The 16,547-nt window shown below is 41.9% G+C and overlaps 2 protein-coding genes across 9 annotated transcripts in view; both read right to left on the bottom strand.

The window, feature by feature from the left end:
• The window catches only part of epn3a (epsin 3a), a 22,614-nt gene extending 14,367 nt beyond the window's left edge, over positions 1–8,247 (bottom strand). For 6 of the 8 annotated variants that reach the window (XM_053612920.1, XM_053612923.1, XM_053612924.1 and 3 more), the window contains exon 1: positions 1,317–1,883. The gene's annotated coding sequence lies outside the window, so the exon portion shown is untranslated. Of the gene's footprint in view, positions 1–1,316; positions 1,884–8,116 lie in introns of those variants that run through there. The other 2 variants (XM_053612922.1, XM_053612921.1) reach the window with 2 other exon arrangements.
• Positions 4,127–16,547, bottom strand: rsad1 (radical S-adenosyl methionine domain containing 1). Its single transcript, XM_053612929.1, has 9 exons — positions 16,249–16,547; positions 14,759–14,892; positions 14,237–14,441; positions 12,441–12,806; positions 12,291–12,354; positions 10,389–10,536; positions 10,246–10,300; positions 7,276–7,379; positions 4,127–6,982 (listed from the first exon to the last, which is right to left on the bottom strand). Exons 1-9 carry the CDS (start codon positions 16,396–16,398, stop codon positions 6,862–6,864), a joined length of 1,347 nt encoding a protein of 448 aa, XP_053468904.1. The 5' UTR covers positions 16,399–16,547; the 3' UTR covers positions 4,127–6,861.

Raw genomic sequence — 16,547 nt, 5'->3', positions numbered from 1 at the left:
AAAGTGGACACATATAGGCCTAGTTTAGATGAGGGTTGGGAACGCCGATGAAGAAACGGATAGTGTTTCACAGTGCAAAGTCATGACCTTGACGTCAGGACGTTCCTCTTGCACCGAGGTTCACTTTGGGGGCCGATCAACATGTCGAGTGCACTTTTTAACCTAACCTTAGTGCAAAGCCGTTTTCTTTTTACGGATATCCACAAAACTGGATCAAATTTGGGGGGGGGTCGGGGTTACACCAGAGACACGTGTGCAAGGTTTACAACGTCGTTATAGTTTGTTAGCTTTAACATACTCAAAGTCCTACATACAGAGGATTATATATACAACGGGGATAAGATAAAGAACACAAAGCCGGTCTGCTAAACTCCACCTGATGGACGTACCCAGTAGTAGGTCTACACGATAATCAGGTATGGAGAAAATTAACATCCAGGTACCTACTTGTGACTGCGAGTAACAATACTGAGAAATATTTAAAATGCTCAATACTTAAAAACAAACAAACAAACAAACAAACTAGTTTTTTGTTAACTAGTAAATAAGAAGAAATAGAAGAAAAAGAATGATTATTATTACAAATTGCCCAATGTATCTTTAACGAGAGAAAATAAAACAGCTTCTGGTGCATCCAAGTTGTAGAAAAAGAGGATATTACTCTTACTCGTAGAGAAGCCGCAACTGTGCATGAAGATAAGAATAAACTCCAACGATTTCTCCTTCACTGAGCGATTGTTGGAAAAGGGAATGACGTACGGAAAAGTAGTAACGCATGGACAAACATGTTCACTGCTATTAAGACGCTTTAGAGCAAAACACAGCCTGGAAGGGGGCGGGGACACTACATTCTGGAGAGCGTTTTAATTGGACAGACACAAGACTAGTACATCATGACTCATTAAAAAAAAAAAAGACTAAAATTAAAACGAGAATATTCCAAAACTGTTTTTTCTTTCTTTCTTTCTTTTAAATGTGCGATCGTATCATATTGGAGACCAGAACACTAGTGATTCACACTAGTGACACTAGTGAATAGTTGGGGGGGGGGGGGGGAGTGAAGCTATGGAACAGCAAACAAAATCATTTTTAGCTCAAAAACAACAGTGATGAGTTAGGTGAAGGTAACACTCACAGCCCACCCCTACTGTCTATCATTATCACTCACACACACTCACACACACACACACACGCACTTAAACGTTTGATTTGTATTCTCTGAACTTGCATTCTGCTTTTGTTATTATTATTGCTATTATTGTAGCACCCAAGTCTGTACAATTGCAAATGGCACCTGATGAAAGTCGACATCTTACCCGGCATTCCTTTCGCTTCCTCCAAGCTTCTGGTTTGTTTTGAGCTCCAATTCAAACCCCGAACCTCAGTTCACTCCCAAACCCTTGCTGTAAGCCAGCACTGCGTCAGAAGAGCCCCAGTGACTCAGCTAAGCTAAGCTAACCGACTTTATTCTTCCCGGGGAGAAGATGAAACAAATGTAACTTTGCATATTTCCCGTTTTGTTTGGTTTGGTTTGGTTTGGTTTCCCCCTCTCACCTCCTCTCATTATGACTCGTCACATCCGTCCCAACTTCAGGATCCTGTGCGTAAGTGCGCAGCCTTTCCACATCTCCTGCGCTGTTATTCCGCAACACACACACACACACACACACACACACACACACTGGATACAATGAGGACTCGGCGGGTTTCCAGTTTCAGTATGTGCTGTGATTTCTCTGAGGTGTGAAGTGAAGAAAAGAAAAAAAAAACCCTGACTAACCTAAACACCTAGAGACCTACAGCCTGGAAAAGCAGGAGAAAGTGAAGTGAGGGTGTGGGGTAATAAGGAGGGAGGGAGGGAGAGAGGGAGGGGTGCAGAGTCAGCCATTAACCCCTTACACACCACACACACACACACACACACACACACACACACACACACAAACACAAAACTGAACAACTGAACAGGGTTGCCAGATTCCTTAACAATCATTCAGTCACACATGTCCTACTACATGTCCACCATTTATGTAAAAGGCTTTGGAAGGTCTTTCTTTCTTTCTTTCTTTCAGTTTACGATTTATCTCCATTAAACGTTTTATCCTGGACAGAGGTGAGAATACACCATGGATGGAACACCAGTCGTTTGCAGAATCTTCTCCTCCTTCTTCTTGTTCATCGCATTCATTTGTTCATTCGTTGGTCTTCTGTACCTTCCGCCTTTTCCTTGTCGGAGTCCCGGTGGATTCGGGGTCGGTCCCGTGAACACCGGGTCGGACAGATCGGACGCCAGTCCGTCGCAGCACACTCATTCACTCATTCATACAACTCAGGTCATGGAGCATATCCAGTACGCCTACTGGAATGTTTTTCAAGTAGGAGGAAACCGACATGAACGTATGGAAAACGTGCGAAACTCAGGACAGAGAGTAAACCGAGCTCAGGATTGAACCGGGGACCCTGGAGCCATGAGCCATTCGGTCCTTCCGGGATTTAGCGATTTTGCGATCGCAGAAGTGAACGCAAAATCAAGGAGATTCCAGAGTATTCAGAGGCGTTTGCGATTTTTTTCAAAATTACAGCAGATTTTCCACAGGTTTGCACCAAGACGCGTGATGTGACGTCGTCACGACGCGCATTCAGCCAAAGCCCTCTTTGATTCACGTGCATCGAACATGAGTACAGCTAAAAGGTCTCGTTTACCAACAAACAATTTCGACAATTCAAGTAGTTTTCCGCAAAAAAGCACAAAAAAATCTGTGAATTACATCACTTTTTTTTTTTTTTTTTTAACCTGAAGCAAAATCAAACATTTTTGGCCACAACAATCACGAAAAACTCCACAAAATCTTGTATGGACTCGCCATTATGATGATGATGATGGTGATGATGAGTAGTAGTAGTAGTGGTAAAATTAGTAGTAGTATTAGTAGTAGTAGTAGTAATAGTAGTAGTAGTAGTAGTAGTGGTAATATTAGTAGTAGTGGTAGTAGTAGTAGTAGTGGTAATATTAGTAGTAGTAATAATAGTAGTAGTGGTAATAGTAGTAGTAGTAGTAGTGGTAATATTAGTAGTAGTGGTAGTAGTAGTAGTAGTGGTAGTAGTGGTAATATTAGTAGTAGTAATAGTAGTAGTAGTAGTAGTAGTGGTAATATTAGTGGTAGTATTCGTAGTAGTAGTGGTAATATTAGTAGTAGTATTAGTAGTAGTAGTAGTAAAATTAGTAGTAGTATTAGTAGTAGTAGTGGTAATAGTAGTAGTGGTAGTGGTAATAGTAGTAGTGGTAGTATTAGTAGTAGTATTAGTAGCAGTAGTAGTGGTAATATAGTAGTAGTAGTAGCAGTAGTAGTAATATTAGTAGTAGTATTAGTAGTAGTGGTAGTATTAGTAGTAGTAGTAGCAGTAGCAGTAGTATGCTCTGTGAAACCAACTGAAGTTGTGAAAATGAGACAAAACAGCCAATCTGGCAACGCTACTACAGTGCCACCGGTCCTGTCCGATACAGGCAGTAGCTGTTCAGAGCTCCAGCTCGCTCTCTCTCTCTCACACACAGTTTGCATGTGAATGTGCAGCTGCACAGGACCATGCCAAAAACTGTTCACGCCTGCGGTGTGTAATTTGTGACCAGTATGTGCAAAAATTACAGCCTCATCTTTAGAGATTCTGTTTCACATCATCTATAAAAACATATCATTTCCTAAAGTGCTTTTAGAATTAAAGGCAAATAAAAATGGATTTAGACTAGCAGAATTAGATTAGAAGAAGTTCAAATTGACGAGCCTTTTTTTTTTTCTTTCCTGGGATTTTTACAGTGACATTATATACGAACTTGAATGTGCTTGAATTTTAATATGGAATGACCCAAGGATATCCATGGCATACGAAATCATTTATTATAACGAAACATTGAATTGCAAGGGGATTCCTAATGACTTCATTTTGTGATTAATTTCTTTTCATGAACGAGCTGATTAACCACACGACCGTACACTTTTTCTGGAACGAAGCAACTTGCTGTATGTAAACGGGTTTGTCTTTCATTGTTTTTTCCTCTGGTGTAAACATTTAGCTGAATGAGGACGTGGACCGGAATGTGTGAAAACTGGAATGTCGAGGACGAGCGAGCAGGAAAGGTGAGCTCTTATCTGACTGAACAACAGGCTCCTGAAGCTTTGAGGTTGTGTACATTCAGTTGTAATTGTGATTTCTCACTGTGACTGTGACTATTTTCCCTCCCTACGATTATGAGACACATATGTGATCAAGACACAAGCCTGAAACTGCTGTTTTGTCTTTTTTTTTTAAAGAACCTGTATGGTCTAAATCTTCTTCTTATTATTATTACTCACATCCTCTATATATCACACACGCTACAGGCAGCTTTTGATTCCTACTTTAACTCGTGTCATATCATCTTGTGAACCAATTCGATGACCTGAAACGATTCGAGGAACCCACCAGGCCAACCATTTTCCCTCTGATGACACGTTTGGAAGCAGTCAGATGTGTCACATGAATAATAACAGGGTGTACTTTTTTTTTTCTTTTCCATAAACCCCTGGGCGTGTCACCTTGACTCGAGCTGACGGATCCTGTTGGTATTACGACTGGCTTTTAACTCTGCACTCGGGCAGGAACATGCATTTTTAATGTCCATGACGTCATTCCGTCCTCTTTTTCCTTTCCTCGGATTCCTGCACTGGGACACACGTTGTTCCTTTTTTTTTTTTCGGGGAATTTCACACGGCCTCACTCACTACGAGCACCCCCCTCTCCCCCCTCCCCAAACACACACACACACACACACACACACACACACTTTATTATTTTTTCCTTCTTCCTGAAAACAGACTCTAATTTCATTGTTTCCCAACAAAAGCAGGGTGACGTCACTGGAGCGAGGCTTGCAGACAGATGTGGGGGAGGGGAGGGGAGGGGAGGGGGGTTTGTGTAGACAAAGAGGTGGAGCAAAGCAAAGAAGTGCTGCACAATGCTGACATCAAAATGCATGAGTTCATTCGCAGTAAGGCCAAACGAGCAGAATCTGTGTCCTTACGATATGTTTTTTGGGGGGGGGGAGGGGGGGAGGAGTATCAACGATGCCAAATATCTAGTACGAACTCTGTGTGCGTGTGAGAACAACAGGAAGTTGATGGCGTGTGATTGATGGTGGGAGAAAATGAATCCGAAGATGAGATTCAGCTGAGCTCAGCATGGGCTGTCTGAAAACTTTCTAACTTTGGTGCCCTCATGTGGCTTTACACATTTATTTAAGGTCCCCCCCCAACCTCCTCCTCCCCTCCTCCGCTTATGTGCAAAAGTTTGTACACTTTGAAATGATGAAAAGATTTAATAAGAGTTAGGATTCACAGATGTTCCTTTATTATCCCAAGTAAAAAAAAAAAAAAAAAAAAGGTATAAATAGTAAAACAACCAAATCTGTGCAGAGTTGTAAAATTATATACAATATTTTTGACGATCTAAGGAGTAAACAACAGCAAAAACGAACAAACATATGGATCTACACCGCGTATTGTAAAGGAATGATTTGATGTGTCAAAGACATCTATCATCTTTTACAGGTGCACAGAAATTCACCCGGATTTTGCTCTAAAGGCTCCTCAGTCGAATTTTCATCACTGTATTTGAAGCACATTCATTCTCCAGGTGGTCTTTGTATTAGAGCTCACACACACACACACACAGTGAAAGACACACATGTTAAGGACAGAGCCACAGGTTTGTGTGTGTGTGTGTGGTCCATCCTGACAGAAGGGTGAGGCTTTTAAAGGGATGATTTGTCTTTGTGTGTGTCAGGAATACAAGTGCGAAAAAGGACAAGCACAAACCTGTTCGCTCCTAAAAATCGCTCGATATGATTGGAAGGAGAACGAACGGCTACGTAGAAACACACCCGGTCTGCTTCGTTCATTCACGCTGGTCTGAATTGAAAAGATGCAGATGTGGACACAGCTGTAACTGTGGGTGATGATCACAATACGCAGGTCAGGACAATTTCATGAGCAGTAATATAATGAGCTTCCTGGTGCAGAAGAGAGACTCAAACTTGCAGACGTCTACGTTATCTCAGGTTGTATTAAAATAAGAAATGATACCTCAAGGAAGGACAAACTCCAGAAACCTAATTAACTAGCCCTTGTTGAATTCTGGGTTTGGGTTGAGAGAAGGCTAGTGTTTATCGTGTCTGTTTCCCGGACATTCCTCAGCATTAAAGGTAACCATAACCGGATAAACGGTACGACGCGTTGTTCTGTAAATAGCAGATTCCTGTGGTACAAGAGGAATAAAACACTTCGGTACGTGTCGTCGTCGATTATTTTCATATACAGTGGAAGAACTGACGCTTAAATATGCCTAGTACACTCAAAAGTGTATCACGACGTTAACAAATCGCAATTTAACCATCATATCATCAGATCACCCAGCCATAAGCCTGTCCAGGAATAATACTCTGAAAAGATTCACAGGCACGATGGTCTGGAGCAGTGTTCTCTGTTAGATAGGATAAATCCCTTTGGGGGACAATATGAGTTTTGGGGACTTTGCAGAGCTTCAACATGCACAAAAAGATAGATACATGACACTCCAACAGAGGAAAACATTAAAAATCATGTCATGACCCCTTTAAAGTAACCAACTACAGTTGAATAATGACATAATCGGGAAAACGACGAAAACCCGCCATATTTATGCTATCCCTTTCAGTCCGGCACGAACAGCCTTGATGTAAAGCGTCTTCGTTCCAGTGTTACGCCAGAAAATCAACTCCAAAAAAATGTGAAGGAGGAGAAATCTGGTAGCTTCTTTCAGGTAGTCCGGCTGTACAGACTTCCTCCACTCTCACCTCTCTGTCTGTCCATCTGCAGGTCTGTGTGTGTGGAAGAACGTGTCCAACTCCAGCAGCAAAACAGGCAAAATACAATCCAATAACGCTAAACCCTCCCAGGAACAGCGCAGTCCCCTGCAGACACAAACCGAGACTCAGAGCAAAACACGCACAGAAACACACCAGATCTTCTGTATTCGGTGTTTCGTTAAAGGAACTGTAATTTGTCATTCCGTAGGACTTGAAATCACTTCCAACGTTACAAACGGCTCCTTTAAACCCTCACAGGAACTTCTGGAGCACCTGAGATTTGTCGGACACTTTGCCCGGATCTGATCTGTCTTTAGGTTTTTGATACGTGAGGAACACAGCTGTAAGATACTACACTGCTACATGATTACTATATTTAATAGTGAAGTTACATTCACCTGTCATCGAGGATGAGGACGCCTCTCTGGTGAAGTTCCTGAACGTCAGATGACGCACCGAGAACCTGGTGTAGGTTCGCTTCAGGGCTGAACGCTGCCCAGTGCTATTCCACCAAAACCAACGCGTTAACACAAGGGTTAGATTCCACAAACACGTCCATCACAACGCATTCAGGTCACAACAAAAACATCGAGCCTCGGTGCCTGCGTGTTAAACTAGTTGAGCTGAACACGCTTTGGTTAAGTGTGCTGTCATAGGAAAATAATCAGCGACACAGTGGTGGTGTTACAGACATCACCTCAAAGTGGTGTCAGTAACACCACTTTATTAATCCCTCAAAAAACTTTATTAATCCCCAGATCGAGAAATTAGTGTGTCACAGCAGCAGCGAAAAAGAAGAGATAAAAGAGATAGCAAGGAGAACAATACAGGGATATATAAAGAGTATATACACAGGATGTATAAATATGTATAGACATAAGCGCAAACTCTATATACATTATGTATCGTGAGGGAAATGACTCATTGTCACTTTGTAATAAGTTTGTTCATGTTCATGTGAGGATAACGCCTAAGAAGGCCATGTCATGTCACGTCACTGAGATCAGTACAGAATGTAGATCTGCTTACAGAGACACAAACATATTCGTCTGCACATCTTCCGAGATCCTAAAACAAAGCCTGTTTGAACTGCTTCTTATCGGTACACAGAATAATGTCATGCTCTGCGTTTCATATATATATAGTAGTGGTTCAGCACAAGCACTTCAGAGCACTCGTTATTCTCTCCTGCTTTATTCTATCCTGTATTAACCGTCTTTCTGTAATAAACCTTTTTACCTTTAGAGAACGAGTCTGCGAGCGTTGTCTAATTTCCACGACAATTTGGCGTCTCCTGGCTGGGCTGCGCGAGTCTTTTCAGCTTTTCTGGACAACAAGCAAACCGGAGGACGCTCGTGGAAAAGTTTCACCCTGAGGTCTGTGCTGACACAAAGGCCGAAAGACCGATGAAGCCTTACCACTGACTGGTAGGAATCATCAAGAATTTAAAATTAGAATTTTATGACGTCATAGTGTATTGCTGTCTCTATGGAAGGGAGTCAATGATTTAGAATTAGAATTTTATGAAGTCACAGTGTTTTCCTGTTTGTATGGAAGGGGGTCAATGATATAAAAAAATGCGTGGATTACATTGAGAGAAGTATTGCATGGAGCGATTTCTTATAAGAAGTTCCAGGAACTTCGCCTCTGCGGCGGCAGAGATATTGGTGTTTCTTAGATCTCAGCTTCAAAACTAAGATATATACCGACGGGTATATACAGTATCTCACAAAAGTGAGTACACACTTCACATTTTTGTAAATATTTGATGATATCTTTTCATGTGACGACACTGAAGAAATGACACTTTGCTACAATGTAAAGTAGTGAGAGTACAGCTTGTGTAACAGTGTAAATTTGCCGTCCCCTCAAAATAACTCAACACACAGCCATTAATGTCTAAACCGCTGGTAACAAAAGTGAGTACACCCCTAAGTGAAAATTTAAAATTGGGCCCAATTAGCCATTTTCCCTCCCCGGTGTCACGTGACTTGTTAGTGTTACAAGGTCTCAGGTGTGAATGGGGAGCAGGTGTGTTAAATTTGGTGTCATCGCTCTCACACTCCCTCATACTGGTCACTGGAGGTTCAACATGGCACCTCATGGCAAAGAACTCTCTGAGTTCCCAGTACTCAGAGAGAACTCTCAGTACTCTCTGATAATGTACACACACACACACACACATATATATATATATATATATAGAGAGAGAGAGAGAGAGAGAGAGAGAGAGAGAGAGATAATAACGGTAAAAATATTTGCTAACGGAAAGAGTCCGGTTCAAGCAATGAATAAGTAAACAGAGTACTTATTAAGAAGTGCAAGAGGTGCAGTATTTTTGCGGCGGGTTATCATCAAGTGGCATGCCCCATTGACTCATTCCATCATATCAGTGGTACATGATATATTTGGCAAATTTAACGCACAAGTAAATTCTACTGAGATAAAAAATAATAATAATAATTTAAAAAAAAAAAAAAAGAAGGGAAGAGAAAACTGTGAGTCCTACCAAATTGCTGTATGTGGACTCGCCCTCAAAGGTAAACTCTTTTACATTCTTAAGGTTTGCTCTATTGAACCTACAGGTTACATGATTAATTGAATGTCTAGAGATTTGGCACACATTTTAAACCTTTTCTGTCTGTGCACGAGAATGCATATCCACTTGATTTGTACAAGATTTGCAAGCTGTTAATGCAGCAATAAAACAGAGCGCTCCAGATGTGCCAGATTCTTACACTACATTAAGCCAGGTTCCAGCAAATAGCGACACTTTCACTCGCTCGTGTTAAGGATATCGAGAGTCACTAACGACATACAACCAAATGCTAAAGGACGAGAACCGATACTTCGGTACCAGGTCGGTACCAACATTGTTAAAACGTGACGGTACTTGTTTTTCTGCTGTATCGTTGGAACCAATTCTAATGGAGGAACCGTGGTCGCAATTCTTCCGGACCTGAAGGGGGCAGCAAATACGAGCAAGTATTTTAACCGGTCCACAAACGGTGAAGTAGATGAAGAACGCCTACAAGCACATGGGAAAAACTACAGAAGATTCGCTTAACAAGTTTAGCTCCGCCCCGACTCGTTGAGCGGAAAAGAGAGGAAAGCTAGTATCGGTTCCCGGTGTGCGACCGATGCTATCGTTCATTTCAAACAAAGCGAGGAAACACCTGGAATTTGGCGAAGCACCTGAGAGACGCTCCTATATTATGGATGTTTGAGGCAGCAGAAAGAAAGAAAGAGGAACACATTAAAACACCACATTGAAAAATTTTTTAGATTTAAGACAGTTTATAATTTAAAGCTGTTTATATGGGGTAGAATGTAATTTCAGATTACGATGAGAAGAAATATTGTCATACCTGGTGGGAAATTCCTTCGGTCATTCGGAGTCCCATGACCACCACCTCCTGCAGCCTGCAAGCACAAAACAGCACAGGTTCATTTCCTGCACGTGCGGCGGGATCAGTCTGTACTTGACGAGTTACGAGTGAACGAAGCTCACAGGCCGAGCTGGCTGAGCTGTACGCGTCTGCGTGTCGCGTGTCCGTGCTGCTGAACTTCTCTCACCCAAACGTCTGGCTCCAACGTCTGAGTGCGCGCCTCACGATGAACCAAGCCCAGCGCTCGGGGAACGAACCGCCCGTGAGCTCCTGACACACAAATGATTACATCAAGTCCAAACTAAACTCCAGTGTTTTTTCCTCCCGGTTTAGTTACAGCCGTATTCCCACCCACAAGCTCGTCCCACGCCACACAATAGCAACGCATGCAAAGTCATAGCGCAGCTGAACACACTTGGAGGAGAGCACTAACTGCCCACTGGTCTTACAAACCCTCATGACTGGATATTAATCAGCCCTGGGGTGGATTAGGGGAGGAAGTGGGGTCCTAATTTTCACTCAGAGAACAGAACCAGTTATCCTCCCATTAGGTGTGTTTCCACCAGTAGTGTACAGCAAAGCAACAAATCCATGACCACGCATTTTGTCATACTGAATTTGGTTACTCTTCTTGTCAGGTACTACGTTTAACAAACAGGGACACATGAGTGAAACTAGAAAGAATACGGACCTCTGATTGGTCAAATGTATCATCACAGAGTTATCAGAAGTCATCACTTGAGATAGATCTAAACTGTCTGTCTGTGTATCTGTCTATCTGTGTATCTGTCTATCTCTCTGTCTGTCTGTTTGTGTATCTGTCTATCTCTGCCTATCTGTCTGTCTGTGTATCTGTCTATCTCTGTCTGTCTGCCTGTCTGTGTATCTGTCTATCTCTGTCTGTGTATCTGTCTATCTCTGTCTGTCTGCCTGCCTGTCTGTGTATCTGTCTATCTCTGTCTGTGTATCTGTCTATCTCTGTCTGTGTATCTGTCTATCTCTGTCTGTCTGCCTATCTGTGTATCTGTCTATCTGTTTGTCTATCTCTGTCTATCTGCCCATCTTTGTCTGTCTGTCTCTGTCTATCTCTCTATTTCTGTCTGTGTGTCTATCTGTTTATCTCTGTCTGTCTGTCTATCTGTTTATCTCTGTCTGTCTGTATATCTGTCTGCCTATGTCTGCCTGTGTGTCTGTCTCTCTATTTCTGTCTGTGTATCTGTCTGTCTCTGACTCTCTATCTGTTTATCTGTCTGTATATCTCTGACTCTCTATCTGTTTATCTCTGTCTGTCTGTCTCTATATATCTCTGTCTGTCTGTCTCTCTCTGTCAGTCTGTCTGCCAGTCTCTCTATCTGTTTGTCAATCTCAGTCAGTCTGTCTGTGTGTCTGTGCACATAACTAACCCCTAAAATCTCTATCTCTGTCTGTCTCCATGTCTCTCTCTGTCCTTTCCTCTCTGTTAGTCTTTTCTTGTCTGTTCATCTCTTTCTTTCTTTGTCTTCCTGTCTTTTCTTTTTTTTGTTTTGTTTTCTTCTTTTTCTTCTGCATGTCTGTCTGTCTTTCATTCTGCTTGCTTCTTTCTTTATTGCTTTCTTTGTGTATTTGATCGAGAATATCATTCACCCTTTCAGTCACTGATGAAACAACAGCAGGACTAGAAGTTCCTCGCCGGGACATGTCAGTCTGAGCACGAGAAAGGTTTTTCGGCTTGCGTGTATAAAAGAACATCACATCAGTTCAGGTTTTATAAATCCTAAATTAGACCTGCAGGTTAATTTAAACCTAAAAACAAACTGGGGGATATTTCAGCTCAAATCTGATCATACAAACGAGGCGGGAGGAAGGCGGAGACTCGCCGACCCTGGATCCCTGGAGGGAGCAAAACCCGTCATCTTTATACGGCTCGGATTTATTTTCAGATCAGATTCTCGTTTACGTGTACACACTGAATTTAGTAGAGAATTTACTAATCAGTCAGTTAATAAATATAAACGTCACTAAAAAAAAAATGAGTGAAAACTTACCGGGTCCAACTCCTATATACGGCTGTGCTCTCCAGTAGCCCAGGTTGTGTGTGCTTACAGCATTCTTTAAAAAACAAACAAACAAACATCTCTCTAACCTCAGTGTAGTCACAGACTCAATTTAAAACCACGTGACTTTTATGAACTCACATGTTTGGCGAAGTTGGACACCTCGTACTGCAGGAACCCGGCCTGCTCCAGAACGTTCCGGGCGGATTTGTACATGGAGGCAGTGACATCATCAGCGGGCATGCTGAGTTCTCCCTGCTGTACCTGCTTGTACAGGTGAGTTCCTCTCTCCAGGGTCAGCTGGTACAGAGACACGTGATCGTCACACACACGCAGAACCTCCTCCAGCTCGCTCTCCCACGATGCAACACTCTGACCTGGAATTCCGAACATGACGTCGACCGACACGCGTCCGGGGCAGAGGGTCCGAGCCTCCGCCAGCGTCTGCAGAGCCTGCTGTGGGTCATGGTCCCTCCCGAGAACCCTCAGACTGGCCTCGTTCAGTGACTGTGGAGAAATACAGTGCAGGCCAGGAGAACCTACTCAGTGACGCACACAGAGTGTGTGGCTTTCTTGTGCTTTTAGTGTTAAAAAACATTCCGGTCCTTTCAAGACTTTTCTGCAGTTTTTTTTTTGTTTTATATTTATAAGGTCGTGCTCATGAAAACAAAAACCAGGACGAGGAACTCTGTATTAGTGCAGAGAACAAAAGCATATCTAAACACAATGGAACCCTTTGCGTTGAAATATTTTGAGGCTCTAAGCTCACTAACGAGGTTCTGGTTTCAGAGCCGAAGCATCTTTAGAAAGGCTTTAAAACCTCTTCAGAACCTCTTTAGTGTCTTTAGAACAACTTTTAGAACCTTAACGTTTTAAGAGATTTACCGGACTTTACTATCTTTGGAACCTCAATGCCTTTAGAATATTCTTTAGAACCTTAGCAACATTACAACATCTTTAGAACCTCTTTACAACTCTGACATCTTTAGAATCTCTTTAGAATGCTAATGTTCTAAAAGATTTACTGTCTTTAGAACCATAGCATCTTAGAACCTCTAGAACCTTAACATCCTTGGAATCCTCCTTAGAACTCTAAACTTTTCAGAACCAAAGTGTCTTTAGACGGGCTTTAGAACCTCTAAAACCTTAGCAACTTTGCAATCTCTTTAGAACCACTTCACAACTCTGGTGTCTTTAGAATCTCTTTAGAACTCTATACATTTTTTTTTAGAACCAGAGTCTTTAGAACCTCTAAAACCTTAGCATATCTGCAATCTCTTTAGTGTCTTTAGAAACTCTTCAGAACCTGAACATCTTCAGAGAATTTTAATCTTTGGAACATTCACAGAACTTTATTATTATTAATGTTTCAAACGCTTCGTCTTTAGAAACCTTCGTGTCTTTAGGACAACTTTACCATCTTTGAAATCTCTTAAGAACCTTTAGAGCTTTACTGCCTCTAGAACTGTAGTGTCTTTCGAATCTCTAGAACGTCTTGATAAAAACCTTAGCGTTTTTAGATAGAATCTTGGTGCCGTTATAATGCCTTTAGAACCTCTAAAACCTTAACAACTTTAGAGCCTTTGGAAAGTTTTTTTTAAAAACATTAGTGTCTTTAGGAATTCTAGAACCTTAAGATCTGTATAACTTTTATATTTGTGTGTGTGTGTGTATATATATATATATAACCTTTAGAACCGCTTTGTAACCTTTATATCTTTTGAACCTTCATCTCCTTCATCTCTAGGTTTCTTCTAGAAGAGTCGAGGTGATTTTTTTTCTGTTGCATAATAACATGTTTGTGCAACTGACACATTAAGTGATTCATTATTCCATATAGAAAGAGATGTCTGTTTTCATTCAATGCTTTTGGGAGATTTAAATGCTTGTGTGTGTGTGTGTGTGTGTGTGTGAGAGAGAGAGAGAGTGTGTGTTACCTGCACCCCAACAGAAAAGCGATTGACTCCGGCAGACACAAAGTCTCTGAGTGCGGTTCTTCCTGCGGGCGCGGGGTTCACCTCCAGCGTCACCTCGGCCTGTTCGCAGAGACGTGCGTGTGCAGAGACGGTCTCTAGGACAGCGGCTACGGTGGAGGCTCGGGCCAGGCTGGGAGTTCCTCCCCCGAAAAACACCGAGCTGATCCTGATACAGAACACACACTTAACTACGTGACACAATACACGCAACAATCCGACGCCTCGAATCAGCACAGGGACATTTACACGTGGGGCGAAAAAAATGCTTCACGTGCTCAGATTTGGACATTTTCTACTACAGTTACTACTGAAAACTGAAATGTGTTTCTCTTTTGCACGAAGGAATGCATTTTCTAGCGTTTTTAAACAGGTTGCTCTAGGACAGAAACGAGAGGAACGTATAAAGGTGTAGAGGAGTAAAGACAAACAGTATGAGGTGTGTTTAGGACGTGTGTGTGTGTGTGTGTGTGTGTGAGTACTTACTGAGAAACTTGGCTGAGCTGCAGCAGTGTCTGTGTCTCCAGCTGAAGGCACTCAGTCATAACCTCGTTATCCACCGAGCGAGGGATGTACTTGTTAAAGTTGCAGTAAGAGCATCGCTTCAAGCAGTACGGCCACTTTTCAAACAGAGAGAGAGAGAGAGAGAGAGAGAGAGAAAGAAAGAAAGAAAGAAAGAAAGAAAGAAGGGCAGACAAACTGAATACAGCGACCTATAACAGGTTTGTTTTTCTTGAAGCAATCCGTGTAAGGAATAAACTTCGGGACGTGCTGTCACAGGAAAATAATCAACAACAGGGGGGTACGACGAATTACAGGAGGACTCCTCGTACTTTTTATCTATTTATAGTTACAGTAAATGTTAAACATCCATGAGATAAGTTAGTTCCTGTTATCACTTACATAATAATCCCTCACCAGCCCCCTGTAAAGTTGAGAAGAAGTCAAAAGGCAACTTTGTGTGAGAAAACTTACAGCTTTTGACACTGGAGACTCCTTCCATAACAGTTAAATACATGTTTCCTTAGAGAAAACCTTTATTTGGAGTGTCTGTCAGACAAGTCCCTGTGAATGAGGTGTTACTGCTGTATAGAAACATAGACCAAGAGCAGTAATACATTTGATTTGATGCGCAGCTGCACTACTGTCAGAGATGCTGTTCTAGAAAACGAATCAACACCTTCTGACCAATCAGATTAGAGAATTCAACAGCACTGCGGTGTAAAATTAATCATTTCATCTAACTTAATTTAAATCGTTGTTTTTGTGTGATTTTTGTGGGTATTATGACCAAATCACTTGACTATGAGGAGCTATGGAAGGATACAGTAACGTTATTATGTGTTCATTCATTTTGCACCATGATACGAATCAAATCCATCTATCCATCCATCCATCTTCCGTACCGCTTATCCTACACAGGGTCGCAGAGAGCCTGGAGGCTATCCCAGGGGACTCGGGGCACAAGGCAGGGGACACCCTGGACGGAGTGCCAACCGATTGCAGGGTACAATCACACACACACACACACACTCTCAGACAATTTAGACATGCCAATCCGCCTACAGTGTATGCCTTTGGACTGGGGGAGGAAACCGGAGTACCCGGAGGAAACCCCTGAAGCACGGGGAGAACATGCAAACTCCACACACACATGGCGGAGGCAGGAATCGAACCCCCGACCCTGGAGGTGCGAGGAAACTAATCAGATATTACAGAAAATGCAAAATAAATAAAAGCAAAAAATAAAACACCTGGACATGTCTCTCCTGTAAATGCACCTTCTACATGCTTGCTGTCTGAAGTTTGCTTCTTTAGTTATGCACTAATTATTATTATTATTATTATTATTATTATTATTATTATTATTATTATAATGCAAGAAATAAGTAATGTTCAATCAATTTCGGGGCAACAAGGAATGGGAAATGACATTCGTGCACACTAAAATAAAGAAAACATAAGGTGACACTCACATGGATATAAAGTGAAGCCTGTTCTGAGTGTTGAGGGTTCTGGTTCTGGTTCCTGTAAACTCTGTGCACTTTTATTCCTCCTGCCTGTTTACCCGGACACATCAAACCCGAGCGCCAAAACAGAGGTCGCAAACTTCGTGCCATATTCATCACATCTATTTACAGAATGCTGAGTTAGTTCGTGGAGTACAGCGACGGCTGTATTTAAACTATCTAAACACTTTTTTATATACAATTTTATTTGTATATATTTAGAACAACTCCGAACTCGTGCTAGAGGAATATTTGCTGCACGGAAC

Source organism: Ictalurus furcatus, chromosome 24, assembly GCF_023375685.1.
Source record: "Ictalurus furcatus strain D&B chromosome 24, Billie_1.0, whole genome shotgun sequence".
Taxonomy (NCBI): Eukaryota; Metazoa; Chordata; class Actinopteri; order Siluriformes; family Ictaluridae; genus Ictalurus; species Ictalurus furcatus.
This window is presented reverse-complemented; position numbering and strand designations above follow the sequence as displayed.

Excerpts from the sequence above, each read along its gene's own strand:
- rsad1 (XM_053612929.1), bottom strand. The coding sequence starts at position 16,398 with ATGAATATGGCACGAAGTTTGCGACCTCTGTTTTGGCGCTCGGGTTTG. Across the intron at positions 14,893-16,248 it reads AGGCTTCACTTTATATCCAT|TGGCCGTACTGCTTGAAGCG; the intron begins GTGAGTGTCACC and ends CTGTTTGAAAAG. Across the intron at positions 12,807-14,236 it reads GCTTTTCTGTTGGGGTGCAG|TCACTGAACGAGGCCAGTCT; the intron begins GTAACACACACT and ends ATTTCTCCACAG.